The 18,448-nt window shown below is 34.8% G+C and overlaps 1 protein-coding gene across 2 annotated transcripts in view; it reads left to right on the top strand.

The window, feature by feature from the left end:
• LOC137926389 (phenoloxidase-activating factor 2-like) overlaps nt 1-18,015 on the top strand; it is a 31,976-nt gene extending 13,961 nt beyond the window's left edge. The window contains exons 2-9 of one of the 2 annotated variants that reach the window (XM_068769993.1): nt 3,586-3,736; nt 4,695-4,806; nt 7,286-7,391; nt 11,022-11,131; nt 12,570-12,799; nt 14,158-14,342; nt 15,812-15,976; nt 17,325-18,015. In XM_068769993.1, coding sequence (XP_068626094.1) covers nt 3,586-3,736; nt 4,695-4,806; nt 7,286-7,391; nt 11,022-11,131; nt 12,570-12,799; nt 14,158-14,342; nt 15,812-15,976; nt 17,325-17,486 — 1,221 coding nt within the window. In that variant the 3' untranslated portion in view covers nt 17,487-18,015. Of the gene's footprint in view, nt 1-3,585; nt 3,737-4,694; nt 4,807-7,285; nt 7,392-11,021; nt 11,132-12,548; nt 12,800-14,157; nt 14,343-15,811; nt 15,977-17,324 lie in introns of both variants that reach the window. The other variant, XM_068769992.1, reaches the window with a different exon arrangement.
• The last annotated feature ends 433 nt before the right edge of the window (nt 18,016-18,448 follow it).

Genomic DNA, 18,448 nt, shown 5'->3' with positions numbered 1-18,448 from the left:
CTGCCCCAAGCATATTCCTCTAAATGGCCAGTTCGACAACTTTGAGGTCACTCTTCATATAATAGGAAAATAATAATCTCTTATTACAAACTCGAAGTGTTAAAATAATTTTCCTTGTATGACAAGTTTCAAATCTTCGTATATTTCAAAATACATGTATCGTTCAAAATAAATACGATTGATTTTCTAGGAATTTCGTTTCTATAAACTTGATCCGCTGTCGCTAAGAGACTCGCCAAGGTCGACGTGTTGTAATAAAGATGCTAGGACACTGTTTTAATACGTTAGTTGTTAAAAACATAAAAAAGTATACTTGGTTTTTTGGTAAGCAATATCAGACCTTAGTACATCGTTTTAAAGTGGTTTTTCCATGTTCATAATAAATTTTCGATTGTGTATTTTTTGTAATTTTATTATTTGGCATATTTTAAAATAAATATCATTTGCCGAATATTATATATTTGCTGCGAAGTTATAAAATAAAGGATACATATTCTTCTATCGCTTAGAATTTAACTACACGTTAGTTGTTAAAAAGGTAGAAGAATAATACTTACTATAGTAGGTTGCGGATTCGATTCCGGGAATACAACCTTATATAACTCACACTTTTTTGAATTGATTCTGCTCACAAACAAGTTTCCATACAAAGGACAGTGGTGCCCCAGCATACCATAATACCACACTGAGATCGACAACCTGATAGTCACGCGTGTTGATTATGGTATAACCCCATAAAAGATCTTTGGGGGAGGCCTATACCTTGCAGCTAGGGTCTACGGTGTGAAACAACGATAACAATCCTTAGGTTCTATTTTAACCCTTATTAGCCTAGAGTTTCAATTTTGATACCAATCTTTTAAACCGAATGTTCACATTACTATTAGTTTTTTTATAGGTTGGCTGTACGTATTTTACTGTGTTCTTACCAACGAAATTAAAAAAAATCTATTTTCCCCTTCATCTAGACCCTCAAGCAAACACAGTAATATTAAAAAAAATCACTTTCGTAAATCAGGCTATTAAGTGTTAAGTAAGCGATATTAGACCGCAGTACGTTGTATTAAAGTCTTTTTTCATAAGTTACGAGTAAATTCATTTTAGTTTTTCTATTGCGTGCTTTCGTTATTATTATTTACTGGTTCATTCTAAAATAAACATTGAATTTTGGATATCACTTGGAAATATAACTAAGACTGTTTCTATTATTTACAACCTACAAAATAGTGTGTGTATATTTAATATAGTTTTTAAATTGAGTTTTAAATTTAATAAACACTTAATAATTAACTGTACAACACTGTACAACGAGAACAGTTTTAATTGCACAATATCTTACATAATATTTTTGGTTAAATTTTAACACTAAAAAAAGCAAAATGAATTTTGTTTTCCTTGATGTTAAAACTATAGTGAAAAGTAATTGACTGCCAGCGCCATCTATCGGCGTTTTCCAAAATTACAGCGAACCTAACGCCATCTTGTAACAAGTATTAGACACTTTGGACACTGCAACATACAGATCGATTGGTTATAGGTATAAAAGCTTCTGCATCTATTTCTAATCATCCTGTATAAAGTAATCGTTCTTAATTACAATATTTTTTTCTATAGGAATGAAATAGGTCAATGACTTGTGGAAGTACAAAGTGTGCGAGAACAGATAGTAAACAATAATTAACTTCAATTCGTTATAAATACGAATTTTGAAAAAGCTTAATTTTGCGATATATTGTTGTTACATTGTTTATTATTTTTTAAACCATTGACTTTTGAATAGGGATTTATTAACAACAAATGAAAATCTGTCAGGAAACTCAATAGTTATTTTATTATAGAATCCTTTAATTTTCAACTTAAAAATTAGTATGACACTAATCCCAGGTATATTTGTCTCCTATAATCCTTAAATACAATATTATGACTTATTGATAGATCTTACCTTAACATAAACTTTAAATTATTTTACGAATATATGTAAAATCGCGTGAAGTCGCATGCGCAAGGCCAATCGTCGCGGTGACCTTTGGTGAAGGCCTATGACTTGGATTGGCCGTCCATCAACCGACAAACATGAAAATGATGAAATATAAAATTTGCTTCAGGAATTTTACTATAGAAGCGTTAACTTTGTCCCATAAACAAATAAAATAAATGCAATAATCTATTCAAATAAATTGAATTGGAATGTCTGTGTGTAATATTAAAATAATCGATTTTTACTACATGCACATAACTATTTATGGTACATATATACTAACTTTTTTAGAAATTTTCGTCTATCTGTTTGTTCTGGCTAATCTCTGAAATGTGTTGAGTAATTTGGCGGAGGCGGTTGTGTGATTCACATTGTTTGCCGCATACGCATTTGTCAGCGGGTTGGCGGGCGGTGCACTTTGTTGCACGACTACCACTGCATGTGCGGAAGTGGCTAAATATTGACCCTTTTCTTACTTAGGATGGATTTCCACAAGATAAGGTCTGATCCATCAAATAATTTTTGAAATGTCTAAATCTATTTTGACGAGAGTTACTTGTGGATAAATAAGGCTACAATTATTTCAGAAAATAAATGAAATGAATAAAAAAACCTAAATAAAGTCAATATCTTTTTTGTTAAATTCCATGCGGACGAAATCACAGGCACAGCTAGGATAGTATAGTTCTTTGTGATGGTTGAAGTTTTTTTTTTTAAATCACGTGTACACCTATGCTATTTTTTTTATAATCTGTTTGAGGCTGTATTCGATTGATGTCTTTAACCTTTCTGGCATTTATAACCTTGTTCGAAACTCGCAGATCCGGAATCGACGTTGTATTGTGGTTTTTATTTTAAATAATCATACAAATTATTTTTATCTGTTATTTATTGCTGTAATTCTAAAAAAGTTGTTAAAAAAATAATTGGTTTTGAATTCATAATCTTCTTGGCCAAATGTTCATATTTATTCTTAATCTTATAACACAAAAAAAATATGTCTTATACAAGCGATCGTCAAAAATCAACGAGTATTGTAAATAATACGCATTTCTATATAATTATGTTTGGTTAAAATAGATTTTATTAAATTAAATTTTAAGACAGGTAAAATTTAAAAAATCGAAATAGCTTTACGGTTTTTAACTTCGATTAGACGATGGCGCAAGATAGAGGAAAGTGGAAGTATCTCGCTTCGGAGGCCAAGATCCACTTTGGATCACTGAGCCAGCGGAGTAGTAGTAGTAGTAGTTCTTAACTTCGGCTAGTGGTAGCCCAGTGGTAGAGAACTGAGATTTGTGATCGCAGATCGCGGATTCAATTCCAGAGACAATCTTATGTAATTCACAAATTTGATCAGAGGATTGGTAGCGGCGTTGTCTGCGTACCACAATCGCCAACCCGCCTGCTAATAGCGGCGATTATGGTATATTCCCATTGGTATTATTGAAGGAGGGCTTTGCCCAGTAGTGGACTTCTACAGCTGAAACAATGATTTAACTATGTACCTAAGCATTTCGTATGGTAACACAAAATATAGAATTTACACTTCCAAGGCTCTTTAAATCTAAATATGTTTAATTTAACATAGTGAACGTAATTCGCAGATGGCGCGGTTGCTGGTCTTCGCGACCCTGCTTGCCCTAAGCCAGGCGCAAGGCACGGGCGACCTGGATTCGGTTATTAAGCAAATATTCGGAAACCCCTCCACGACCGTCATGCCTCAAGCCTCCACCTTGGTACCAGGCATCCCTAAATGTAAGAATTTCATCTTATTTTAAATTCCAAAATGAATCAAAATATATCTCCGAAAATATGTACCATAAATATCCAGAAGATGGGTGGTGTCCTTTGCGTACCATAATACCACACTGCGATCGCCAAGCTATGATGTCCCAACATATATTTCTTTGTATATTTTTATTTGTTATATTTAAACCATGTAATATATATTTCATTATTCCATTATTTGCAAAGATTTTTTATTATTACATATTAACCAAATACGTTTCTTTTGCACACTTCTGTAAGGAACATTTCTACCGTGTGAAAAGGGAGTTGGGTATATAACACTATTATATACCGTTATGGCACTTTACAAAAGAATTGGTTTAACACAAAATAGTAATAACTTTATTGCCAGTATAATAGTATGTGGTCTTATAGCTGAAAAACTTTTTATTCCATTGAGGATTTTTTTGAACCGGAATGTCACTGCTGCCCAAATGGCATTTTCAGGTTTCGCGGGTTTGAAGTGACAAGGTGCACAGTACTCCTAGCCTAAAACCTCTTGTAAAGTAGTGAAGCCTTAGCTTGGGTCGGTATATACTGCTATTTTACCGGATAAGCCTTCAAAATTAGAAATTATTAGTTATAGGTGTAAAAAACCTTAAAAGGCTTAATGAGGCATTTGTCAACTAGAAGCTTTAAAGCAGTGTTTCCCAACGTCGGGCCCAATGAGAAAGGGGTAATTAGACAATTTTTAGAGGTCAATTAGACAAGGACTCGACACAAGTTTAACCCTTAAGCTTAGAGAATAAAAATTTTAGAATGGCTAAGGTGGTATATAAAGAATAAAAAGTACTGCACTATAATGGTCTAGTGCAGTATCCATCAACTGAAAAAAAAAGACTAGCAAACTTTGAAATTCCTTGACTTGCAAAACATTAGTCGTTTTCACAGTATATATATAACATATTAACAAATCGCATTTCAGCATCAAGCAGTTGTAAATTGGACGACGGCAGGGTAGGCGAATGTGTCCAGTATTATCTGTGTAATAGCAACAATTCCATCATCACAGATGGAACAGACCTCATCGATATCCGGTAAGTGATGTAAAAGAAAAAGTAAAAGTGACAGAAGAAAGAGAAAGAGAAGCTAGAGTGGGAGAATACTGTATGATGCCTTTAACAATTTTGTATGCTAAATGTATTCAATGATTTATTTATATTGTTATCAACCCTTTATAAGTATGTGAATAAGTGAGTGTGCTTTATCAAGTGTTTATTAATGAAAAGGTAATTTTGTAAAGAAAATGGTAGCTTAGACTTTGCTTATGAAAGTCCAAATGAATTTCTAGTTACTTCTGCACTCGGCAATTCTCGCTGCTCTTAAAGCTGAATTTAAATAAATTTCCACCACGTTACTCGCTACGATACATATGGCCCTATGTTACCACCACCAAGCTATGGCTATATTAGATCGGTGCTGGACCCTGTTAGCCTTTTTGGCTTTTTCAGCTTCTTACTCAGTGCTAGCCGACCCGAAATTAGAGAGTTAATAAATTTAAAAAAAATATGCTTCATTTATGTCACCTGACGTAGTGTATTTACCAATTGATATATACTCGTTTTTCGGAGAAAGGTGAGAAAGGTTTACCGTATATACACAACTACCCACGTTTAAGTGAGGGCGTTTAGGAGGGCTCCAGCTCCTTTCCTCTGGATCGCTAGATTGTACTTCCTTACCTGTATACCTACACAGGTATAGTCCCTCTTCGTACGAAAAACATCTTGTAAGTGGAATACAATCGCTGAGCAAATTTTTAATTCGCGGACCCCTAGGAAGTCAATTTCAATGAAGCTGCAAAACCACTCCGTGCTAGCAGGGATAACTTCAAAAATATTAATGTATGTTGTAAGTTATTCTCAATAGATGGCGCTTTACGAACTAACCAAAACTTAAATTTTAGTTTAATAACTGAGTAGTGTCAATAACTGTTGATACTCTCTTACAATAATATTAAAATGACATTATTTAAAAAAAAATAAGTATATGTATCTTTTTTTAAAAGACATCACTATCAAGGCTATTGTTCCAAAACATATTAAACTTTATTTCAACAAGGTCTGTGCTAAAAAATTCGCCTGTTCGTTTAAGTTAACATTTACATTGCTCTATATTGATATTTCAACATTTTACATATAGTAATAAAAATATACTTTTCGAAGAATATTTCTTTTGAAATTTGCCTCGTGCTGTCTCTTTCGCGCGGCTAGATATGAAAAGGACGGATATCTTGCAAAAGATATTAACCTCGTATCTGTATCAATAATATGGATATACCCGACATTCGTTAAGACCATGTTTATTATGTCAAAGGTTAAAAGTTTAATATTGTATAAATCATCAAATGATATCAATATTGGAGAGTATAGAAATTAAATATTATTTCAAAAAGTAACCGACATATTACATGGTCACTATTATTGACATTTAATCAAGTCCACGGCTGTCCACGGCTACTTTGATATCACGCAAAGAATTGCCTCACCCCCCCTCCAAAGATGGCCACGTTGCCCACATCTAGCGACTTCCCGCGACCATCCGTATGCCTACCAGACAGACGAACTTGTGGTAATTGGAAGGCATTGCCATCCAAGAATTCTTCGGAGAAGCGTCAAGGAAGTACTTCCAAGACGCCGTACACCACCCGAACCATCTGGTGGCCCAAGCGGCCGACTACGAACCAGAACAAAATTCATCGACAGTAAAGCGTAGGCCACGCCACGCAATGCCGGACGAGGACGCACCGACCCCGAAAGGTATTAAAAGACGCCCCCCAAAAAAACCAAGGGGGTCCCCAAAAAAAGGTCTCACACAAAGTGACGAGACGCCCAAGCAAGAGGGCCTACCGAATAGTAGCTACCAGGAGATAGAATAAAGAAGACAACACACACCGACGCCGACACCAGCACCAACATCACGAAGAACAGCAGAGGAGACAGCAGTAACACACCGAGTCCCACACAGGGCACTGACGCGCCGGGGGACGAATATAGTATAGAAGTAGGAAACCTCTGTTAGCACGCGGGTCGAAGACCCGCAAGCCTTGAATCCCAAGAAGTTATAACAGCCATACAGGGCTAACAACAGATTCAACACCCAGAATTACAGATTGAGCATTGATAGGCACTATATACAGGTCGCTTTCAACTCGTCCTGTTGGCATTGCTTGCGGCAACATCGCTTCCCTTTTGGAATTCGAGAGCCGCCACACTTTCTTGCGGATTTCTCGCAGAGTGGTGCGTGACGTAATTAGACATAACAAAACTGTGTAACAGGGAGTGTGGCGAGAGATGATACTCGATGCGTAAATTTAATGTGGGTGAATGCTATATGTTGAATGTATGTTGAATGATAGAAAGTATAGGAGATGAAAGAGGGAATAAAGAGAGAAATCGTAAACGATAAAAGAGGGAAGGTGAAAATAGGAGGGTCTTCGATATGTAGCTCGACTATTCATAGGACAGGACAAGGTATATAGGGTCAGATGGTAATTTAATAAGATTGACATTATTACAGTGTCCGAGATGGACCCTGCGCCTCCTACATGGACTCTTGCTGTCTGCGTCCAGACATCAGGGATGCCAATAACCCTATCACACCAGCGCCAGACACCCAGCCTCAGGTAAAACTATCTTCAATGCTTTTACCCTCATGTCTCCTTTTTTCAGGTGCTTAAAACCCAAATCCCCTCTAGGCTCATTTTCAAATTTTAAAATACTTCGGACACCTTATGATAAAGACGACAAGAGATCCAGTGACTACCCTTGGCTAGCCAGGCAATCGACCAAGTTCAGGTTTGGCATCGTCGGGCGGTGTTGTTATACGAAGACCCGAAGTGAGAATATTCCTATAGAACTTCCAGTCGCTAAGCCTTATAGTCCTTGAGACATGATAGATCAGTACAAAGGATATGATTGTGTATAATTAAGGAGTAGCCTTTATATAATATATAATGTTAACTAGTTACAAGTACCTTTATCATTTTATCTTTACACCGCCCAAACAGTTAACAGGCAGAGAATGCTTTCTGCATTAAATTAGCCGTTATACATAAAATGTATAAACAAAATTTTCTATAAATAAATAAATAAAAAGGTGGAAATTTATTATATATTTATAGATATTACCGCTGAGGTCGCTGAACTATTAGGTCTAGTTTCATGGTTCCATAACAGAAACCTCTGGTGAGTACCAGAGTGTATCCTGTTGAGTGGAAATGATAAATGTGTTGTGAGTGACAGCTGTACCACGGAACTAGACCTAATAACTGTATTATGTATGATTTCTCAATAACATGATCACACACACCTTGGGAATGAATTGTTCTAACCACTATTTACTTAGGTCTTCGTGTGTGTTTATAGCGCTCTTAGGTTAGAAAACATTTGAATACGATTACATGAACTCAATATATGACAATCAAAAAAATTATCTGAATATTATATATTTCTGATAAATATAGAAACATTAACATTTAATAATTACATTCACTATTTGTTAAACAATTAACTTGAAGTCAAATATACATAGTTCTGTTTGTACGTTTGAAACTTGTAAAGGCGGTACGAGGAAAACGTCACATTCGCAATGTACACAATGTGAGGTCAGATGCGTGTGATTCTTGAAGCCTTCTCAAAGTATCGCTTGTCGCAATTCAAATGCATTGTTATATTACCTTTGTATCTTTCATGAACTTATTGCTTTGAAGTTATTAGTATGATAATGATAGTATCTTTTTTAAGGCCGTCTCTTTTTGAGGGCCTTCCGTTCGACTATATTAAAGCTATGATAAGGACCTTTTTCATAATTAGCTTTTCATCACACTATTCGCATTCTCTTCTCCCGTCCTTCACAATCTCTGCTACTACTATAACCTCTTTCAGTCTTCACTTTATTTTCCATTCTCTTTACTTTTGTTCACAATCCTGATGTCCACTGTTGGAGATAGGCTTCCTCCACAGATATTCAATAAAATGTTAAATTTAAATTAAAATTTGGATGTCTTGAATAAGGTCAAATTGTATTTCACACCGGGACAGTTGCTATGTTTCAAGAACCGGTCTGGACATGTGATACTGCTGCAACCTTTAGAAGGATTAAAAACCAACTGGGAGCTCTTGATTCAATAGAAAAGCTATCTTCGACTTATAGGTGATAACGAGTTAGTTTCTTAGTTAAATTTCTCTTAGGATTATCTTCTCAGGATTATAACCCGGTTCTCAGGGGACGACCAAATACTTCGACCTTCAATCGTAAAATTCAGCTAACAGATCGTATAGGTTGTAAAAGAGATAAATAAAACAAAGCAGTAAGGGTCAGTTATATATTATAACTAAAAAATATATAAAAATTGTATAAGAATGTATTTAGATAGACAAATAGGAGGCATATAACCAAAGACAAGAATTAAATTGTACTGTGATATAAAAGGAAAACTACTGTGATATTTTGAGAGCGAAGAAGAAGTAAGATAGGTGATGTATAGAAGAAAACTTGTAAGCCAGAGGAATGTGAGATATTGTGATGAAAAATAGAGGAATGTATGACGGATTAAGAAAGTTAAAAAAATAGATGTGAATATATTATTGAATTATAAAAAAATACTGTACCTCCCAGGAGAGGGGTGAAAGAGAGAATAAAACTTAGGTCAAAGTGAATAGGTACCTATCACTATAGGTGGTAGTCGTGCAACAAAATGCACCGCCCGCCAGCCCGCCGATAAATGCGGATGCGGCAAACAATGATTAGTGCCAAACACAGAGTCCAAGACTATGTGGTGGAGGGGTGAAACACGTGTTGAGCAGTTTAACGGTGGCAGTTGTGTAATTCGCATTGTTTTGTTGCACGACTACCACTGCATGTGCGGAAGTGGCTAAGTATTGGTCCTTTGCTTACTTATATAATTAATTGTAAAAAGTGCGAATCTCCCGGGAATCGAATCTGTGAATTACGATCGCAAGCCACAGTTCTCTACCGCTAGACTACCATTAATTAATTTAAATCTGTGTCATTCGAATTTTGAAAACACATTTTACTTTTATTTCTGAGACCATTTATTTTAAAGCTTTTTCACCTATTTATAATCAGCCTGTATATATACTTTGTTTATTTTATAGTATCGTCATATAATTGAATGTCAATCTAAATTGATTTTCGATATCGGGCGACTGGACGATAGAGGAATCATTCGAACTAATGGTTTGCAATCGGCGGAGGTCAGAGCAAAGGTCAACTGTGGCAACGGCTTCATGGTCGAATGGCCGCAATACAGAGAACTGGTCGTCAAACAAACCTATGCATATTTAACTATCGTTCGACTTGTAAGTCAGGGGTGACCAACCTGCGGCCCGTGAGACACATGCGACCATTTGAAAGATTATTTGTGGGTCGCTATAAGTTTAACCGAGTCCCCTTTACATTATTTTATTAGTTTATATCAAATAAATAAATATTTTGTTTTTGTATGTCATCTAATTATTAAAAAATGTGTTTAATTTTTAGTAATTTAAATACGTATTTAATTGCGACTCATAATAAATAAAAAAAAATATTACGAACGGGTGAATTAGGTTTTATTCGTGTTATATAAGAAAAAAAGTATATAAAAATTCTTCAGATGCGTACTCATATAGGACAACGTTCAGGAAGCTCTGAAACATTTCTTCCAAAAATACCACAAAGTCACCTGTTTCTATATATAAAACTTCCATAGATAATCATAAATCTTTTTTCAGTGGCTTCGAATTCAGGATAATCGATTCTGAAATTCCAAGCGAAGAAAATTTTCTTAATCTTAATCTGTCTTTTAATGTTTATTAATATATATATATATATATATCTAATATATAAAAATCTCATGTCACGGTGTTCGAACTTGAACTCCTCTGAAACGGCTTGACTGATTTTTATCAAATTTAATATGCGTATTCAGTAGGTCTGAGAATCGGCTACTATTTTTATTTTTTTATGATACAGCATACAAGAATACTTACAACCATAAATTTTCACCCCTCTACGATCAACCCTTATTTTTTAAATTAAAATATCAATTTTTTTTGCAAAACAACGTTTGCGGGATCAGCTAGTATATATATATATATATATATATATATATATATATATATATATATATATATATATATATTTATATACATATGTACACAAACACGTGTGTATATATGTATATAGATGTACATATATATATCTGTAACAGGTGTCTAGGATGTTTAATAATTTTTTTATTTATCTACAGCGCATGGGTTGCGGTTGGCGCAACCCTAACGGAGTAGGATTCAGGACCACCGGTGACGTTGACGGAGAATCCAAATTCGGGGAATTCCCGTGGACTGTTGCGATTTTAAAGTGAGTCTAAATAATCTATTAAATCTATAATCCAGGTGTGTTATATTTGCGCTTTTTCATTAGGATTATTTTACATTGTCACTGGCAATTGCTTTACCTTTAAATGCATTTACTATAAAAGAATATTATTATTTAAGTAGTCATTTATATGCACTTTTGAATCGACACTTTATTAAACACTAAAATTTTTCTTTTTAAATGAAATTTAACAATTTAGAATGTATATATTATAATTTCAATCATATAAATAAGACAACACACCAAGCCACACACACTGATGAACCAAAGAAAACATTTATAAGACATTCTTCAACATCAAAATGTTACATAATACATGTCCCATAAATCAGCGTCGAACTGTAACTTTAAATTTTATATATTTCTTACCTAACTGCCCTAGTAGTATAGATACTAGTAAACTAGAAGGAATTGTATTAATAATATTAAACATAATTATAGATATGTTATACAGGGTTATGTTATCAAAATTTAAATGCATGAATATCACGTATATAACTGAGATATATTTGAGAGTGTGATAAAATTTCATAATATATATAAATGACAATATTTTTAAAGTACATGTTTATGGAATTTTTTTAATTTTTTAATGTTTAGAATCTATTCTGACGTTGATTTTTGGGACACGTTATATAAATTATCGGTAACTCAAAAAACCTGTTACGAATTTTTAAAAATTTCGAAATCCCAAACTCTGAAGGTTCGTTACAACTATTATAGACTCCATAAAAACTCATAAATTTTATGGTTTTCTATAAATTTGACGGCGATGTGTTTATGGCACTGTCCTATTCAAACCATACGACACGATCCATTGGCAAATTACGTACAGTGATTTTGGAGTGTTTTTCAGAAGAATATATATATATATATATATATATATATATATATATATATATATATATATATATACATATATATATATATATATATATATATATATATATACTTTTAAATTTAGTAATGTTTACTTTTATTGCTTCATTCTAGTTTTGATTTTAATCTATAAACTGTGGATTCAAAACTAGCCTGTAAAATATTTGTTACGCATCATAGAAATAAATATAAATGTATATATATATCGTCTACTTAAGTTATAGTGTAAACAGTTGTAGGCTAATTTTTTAAAATTATAATTAAAATTTATTCAATACCTTTTATTGCACAGGCTAAAAATATATATGTAGTTGTATAGTTGTAAAGAAAAAGCAGAATGGGCGAGCTTATCATACAAGGGAAATTCTAATAGACAAGCATAGTATGGAAATTTGTATAAAAAACAGGTAGCTAACGTGTAAATATATACAAAACATACACATATACATACATACACAGGATAAAACGTAATTATAAATAAATATGCCTCAATAAAATGACAAATTAACGTAACATCAAGTTCGGACTACGTCGATCCTAGAATCGAGCCCGTGAACGACAACGAACCGGACGGTCAGAAGCTGAAGGTCTACGTCGGTGGTGGCTCCCTCATCCATCCAAGTGTAGTGCTGACAGCTGCTCACTATGTCGCAACGTCGAAGGCCCTGCGAGCTCGTGCTGGTGAATGGGACACCCAGACCACGAAGGAGATTTACCCGTATCAAGATCGTGATGTAGCCAACGTCGTCGTGCACAAAGACTATAACAAAGGTATGTCTCTTGTAGACTCTTTTCAGATCACATCGCGTTTGGAACCATTATGCCTTTAAGTTGAAGTCCAATGTTGCACATAAATTCAAAATATCTTTATTCAAGCAGGCATGCACTTTTGAATCGTCAATTATTTTAACATTATATGTAGAAAGCTCTCACCGCCTCGGAACGCAGATCCGTTGGGAAATCCGGCCAAAATCTCTCTCTTTATATATATATATATATATATATATATATATATATATATATATATATATATATATATATATATGATTTCGCGGTTTGGATTTGGCAGAGCTCTGATTTCGTCCAGTTCCTTATAATTAACCAAGCTTGAGACGGCCAGCGTCATCTACCGGCACCATTCGAAATTACATCGAACCTTACGCATTAAAAAAGGGTTGCGTTCATTTAACACAGAGTTCCCCAAACTTTTTTGTGTCGTTGACCCCTTGATATGTTTTTCCGTGTTAGGTAGACCCCCTACTTACCTGATATTGATTTCCTGTAAATTTCTAACTGTAGTAAAGTTTAGTGTTAAAAACTTAAAGTAAAACACATGTTATGTTATGAAAATGTATTGCGACCACAAAGCGACTACACTACACTTATAAACATATATAATAATTTTTTACTTCATAGGTACTTTTATAAACAATGTAAATGTTTTGATATTATAAGATAGTATGATGTAAGTAAATAGGTACTATCAGTGTATGTGTTGAGATCCACTATCGTGGACCCCCATTTCATTTCATGGACCCCCAAATTTTTTATCGCTGACGTAGACCCCTTGCAGATTGTCATAGACCCCTAGGGATCGATATAGACCACTTTGGGAATCACTGATTTGACACGACTACGTTAACAATTTAGTATTTCCATATAAGCCACGTACCTCGTCGATGAACTATTTGAGCCATGAGATTTACTAGTTAGCCATGTATAAAGTTCATAGAAACATTTCAAACATATCACATCACATCATCAATCAAGTAACATTTTCCACAAGTTACATTGACTAGTAAACAAAACCCACATATATGAGAGCCACGTGGTTCTATTGCCCAGCTGGATGGCTTAGTTTTCAAGTATATTTTTTTTTAGATCGTTTGTTAACTTATTTTTATTTTAAGTTCAAATTACCGCGTTTTATATACTTTAGTATGTAAATCTCAATTAAAAAAATAATTGATAGCATCACTTTAGCTTCACCCGCATGGGGTTAAGGGTTAAAATTGACTTAAGTTGTGTCTATAGTAATGTTAACTAATAAATCAAATTAGTTTTTAAACCGACCACTTGTGGCGCCACAATCGCATACTGATAAATAAAATATCTATACCCGTTTCCAGGTAACCTGTTCTATGACATTGCTTTACTGTTCCTGGCGCAACCCATGGACCTGGCACCGAACGTGGGCGTGGCCTGCCTTCCTCCACCCAGGGAACGCGTTCCTGGAGGAACACGCTGCTTTGCCACCGGCTGGGGCAAGGACAGGTTCGGCAAGGAAGGACGCTATCAGGTCATCCTGAAGAAGGTGGGGACAGCTACAACGAAGACCAGATTTTTTCAGTTTCAGTTGACATCCCTTAAAAAGTCTTTAGTAAATTTCGAGAACAAACAGCGCTGGTTCCTCTAACATAAACTTGGAGGTATGTTTCAGAAAACCTTCAGAGTCCTTTGAAAGAAAGTTCTAGAAGGTTACGACTTAAAAATATAATTTAAAAAAAAAAATATGTATTTTTCAAAAAACTTGAAATTGCTTACTAAACATCACCATCATATCAGCCGATAGACGCCCTTAATGAGCCATAGACCTCTCCCAAAGACCGTCACGGTGACAATCCAGCGATTTCTGGTGATCTTAACCATCTCGTCGGTACACCCACCAGCTCAGGGTCGTTACTTAAGAACCTTTCGGTCTTAACGATATACGGGCGGTACTGCCACTTTAGACAAGTAAAGCATTGCACTCTACATTGCTCTTTAAGTGACCCTGAGACATTAGGCCTATCCAGTGGCGTACCTAGAACTTTTGCCGCCCGGGGCGATCTCTAGTTTGCCGCCCTTTCTATTATATGTCAATCAAATAGTGGTTTTTGATTTAAAAAAATATTGATATATCACTTCAAAGTAATCATATAAACTTTTCAAAAGAAATGACATTTATAAACTGACATCAAAAAATTTTAGTTAGGAAAAATTGCCGAACAAAGTCGTAAAGATCCTTTTACGAATTCAACGAATTTTAATGAATACAATAAAATAAAATTATTATCTTGTTCTTGAATTAGAATCCAAAATTTACACTAAAATGCATTTATATACACCGAGGAATAATATTCGAAATCATAAAGTTAATCATAATTTATATAAATCAAACATTAAACTTATAATAATCATTTATTATTCAAGAAAGAAAATAAATTTGAAATGAAAAAGTTACTTTTTACAACTATAAGTAAATATAAAAAATGCCGCCCCAGGGCAAGTGCCGCCCGGTGCGGACCGCACCCACCGCCCCCCCCTAGGTACGCCACTGGGCCTATCATAAACAATTTTTTTGTTCATCACCATTACCATCATAGTCTTAACTGCTTTTGTAAATGGTATACGGATCTTTAGTAAATAAATTGTTGTTTGTATCCAGCAGTGAATGAATGTAGGGTATTTAATGAAACCAGGCGTTACCTCGCGGAAGTCCATCCTTAGTAAGAAAAGGACCAATATTTAGCCATAGAACCAACACAGAGTCCTGACTGACTCTGTGTTTGGCACTAATCGGTGTGACGTAGCTCCTGAAGATGCCCCGTGGAGGGGTGAAACGCGTGTTGAGTAATTTGGTGATGCGGTTGTGTGATTCGCATTGTTTGCCGCATACACATTTATCAGCGGGCTGGCGGGCGGTGCACTTTATTGCACGACTACCACTGCATGTGCGGAAGTGGCTAAATATTGGTCCTTTTCTCACTTTGAATGTAGGGTGACAATCATCAAATTTTTTAGGTGGAAGTCCCAGTGGTGGAACGCAATGAGTGCCAGACGAAGTTACGCAATACCCGACTCGGTCACTTCTTCGAGCTGCATTCTTCCTTCATGTGCGCTGGTGGAGAACCTGGAAAGGATACTTGCAAGGGAGACGGAGGAGCACCTCTCTCCTGTCCCATACAAGTATGTATGACTATATTATACTGTTTCAGCGATATTATACATTTAAACATTGAGTTCTCAAATACACGTTTCTATAAAAATATAGAAGGAAGGATCGGGAAGGGAATCCAATATATGTAAACCCTTTCGAGTCAAAAAATTATTAAAAAAAAAACAGTTTGTACAACAATTTTAATATGTGGTGTATGTTAGGATAAAAATCAGAAATAAAATAGCTTTAAAAATAGGGGGATAATCGGGGAGACTAATAAACCATTGTTCCATCCGTACTTTTTGTTGGTACATATTTGTATCTATAGTCCTATAAAACCACACAATTCAGTAAATTAATAATGTATGAATTTGTTTTATTGTACACTTCAAAAGATATATATGATAAAGCCAGCCACAATTTTTGCATGAAGGTATATCACATTGTTTTTGTTCTTCACTATACTGTACACCCTATAGAATTCTTTTACTTATTTAATGACAATTATTTTTAAAATACGTAAGATATATTTTTTAAATTCTCACAAACCGTCACTCGGCTTAACGTTAGTTTATGGGACATCGTCCCTACTGACAATATAGATAAGTGCTAAACCAAAAATCCAACAACTGGTCAAGGTCCTAAGAAGTAATTGTACCCCTCAGTCACTTAATGGAGCATCTGTTTAGGGAATCGAAAAGCTTGAAGGTCTAATACAGAGTTCCCCAAACTTTTTTGTGTCGTAGACCCCTTGCCATGTTTTTCCGTGTTGGGTAAACCCCCTACTTACCTGATACTGATTTCCTGTAAATTTCTAACAGTGTTGAAGTTTAGTGTTAAAAACTTAAAGTAAAAAGACATGTTAATTTATACATTTCTTAATTGAATTTAGATTAAAACTACTCAAAATAAAATTTTGTATTTGTTATGTAAAATATACGTAACATTAAATAAACATGTAATGCGATCACAAAGCAAATACCAATATCCAACAACTTACACAATTTTATGAACATATAAAATATTTTTTTTACTTCATAGGTACTTTTATAAATAATGTAAATGTCTTGATATTATAAGATAGTATGATGTAAGTAAATAGGTACTATCAGTGTATGTGTTGAGATCCACTATCGTGGACCCCCATTTTCATTTCATGGACCCCCAAATTTTTTTTCGCTGATGTAGACCCCTTGCAGATTGTTATAGACCCCTAGGGGTCGATATAGACCTCTTTGGGAATCACTGGCCTAATATATAAAAAAATATCATGGATCCAGTTTAGACTCTCTAAGGAGCTTTCGAGGTTTGTGTAGAGGTCTAAACTAAGCGTCCTCACCTTTACTATAATTTTTTTTTAATAATTGCCATTTCCAGTACGAGAAGGACAGGTACATGCAGAGTGGTATTGTGGCGTGGGGCATTGGCTGCGGGGAAGACGGAACCCCAGGCGTTTACGTCGACGTCTCCAACCTTCGCAGCTGGATCGACGACAAAGTGGCCGGCGCGGGCTACGACCCACGCACCTACACCATCTAATCATTCCTCATTCATACACACAATAGTTGTAACAGAACCTATTCATACATACAATAGTTGTTACAAATCCTATTCATACACACAATAGTTGTAACAAAATCTATTCGTACACTCAATAATTGTAACAAATGATATTCGTCACACAACAGCTATAACAAAATCTAATCGTACTCCCAATTGTTGTAACAAATACTTATTTTACAGACAATAATTGTAACAAAACCTATTCATACACACAATGGTTGCAACAAAATCTATTCGTACACTCAATAATTGTAACAAATGATATTCGTCACACAACAGCTGTAACAAAGCCTAATCGTACTCCCAATTGTTGTAACAAATACTTATTATACAGACAATAATTGTAACAAAACCTATTCATACACACAACAGTTGTAAAAATCCTATACGTACACGCTATATTTGTAATAAATACTAATTTGTTCACAAAATGATTGTAATGAATCCAATTCATAAACACAATAATTGTAAAATCGCTTATTCATATATTCAAAAGTTGTTAACATTGCTTCATAAATGTCGTAATGTGATACTCAAATATAAGTGACTCTAAACATCCATTTACTTTTTTTGTGACATTAAATGAAAACAAACTGATTATGAGAAAGTTTCAAAATGAAGTCATTAAATATAATTGAATTTGTGTTTTATTTGTCTTTTTTAATCTTTCCGAGATAACACAGTTTCGGAGAATTCTTATATTCGACTAACAAGGTAACCTTTTTCCGGCGGGGTACCGGGGACCTGCATAGGCCTGAACTCCGGGAGAGTCCCTCATGTACCTGTGACCCTGCGGTAGACCAGCTCGTGGTGCACCTGATAGACGGCTGTTCCGCATTCAGAGTACTTCGGTTAGATTCCAAATGCCAGTTAAAAATATTAGTGATGACAGCATTGTCTCATTAACGATGATAGAGACAGGCTGGCGTTTGTGGAGA

This window comes from Battus philenor, unplaced genomic scaffold (genome assembly GCF_028537555.1).
Source record: "Battus philenor isolate CCGP_79_NKW_IND1 unplaced genomic scaffold, ilBatPhil1.0.hap1 SCAF_29, whole genome shotgun sequence".
Lineage (NCBI taxonomy): Eukaryota > Metazoa > Arthropoda > Insecta > Lepidoptera > Papilionidae > Battus > Battus philenor.
Note: the sequence above shows the minus strand (reverse complement) of the source record. Positions and strands in the feature narration are given on the sequence as shown.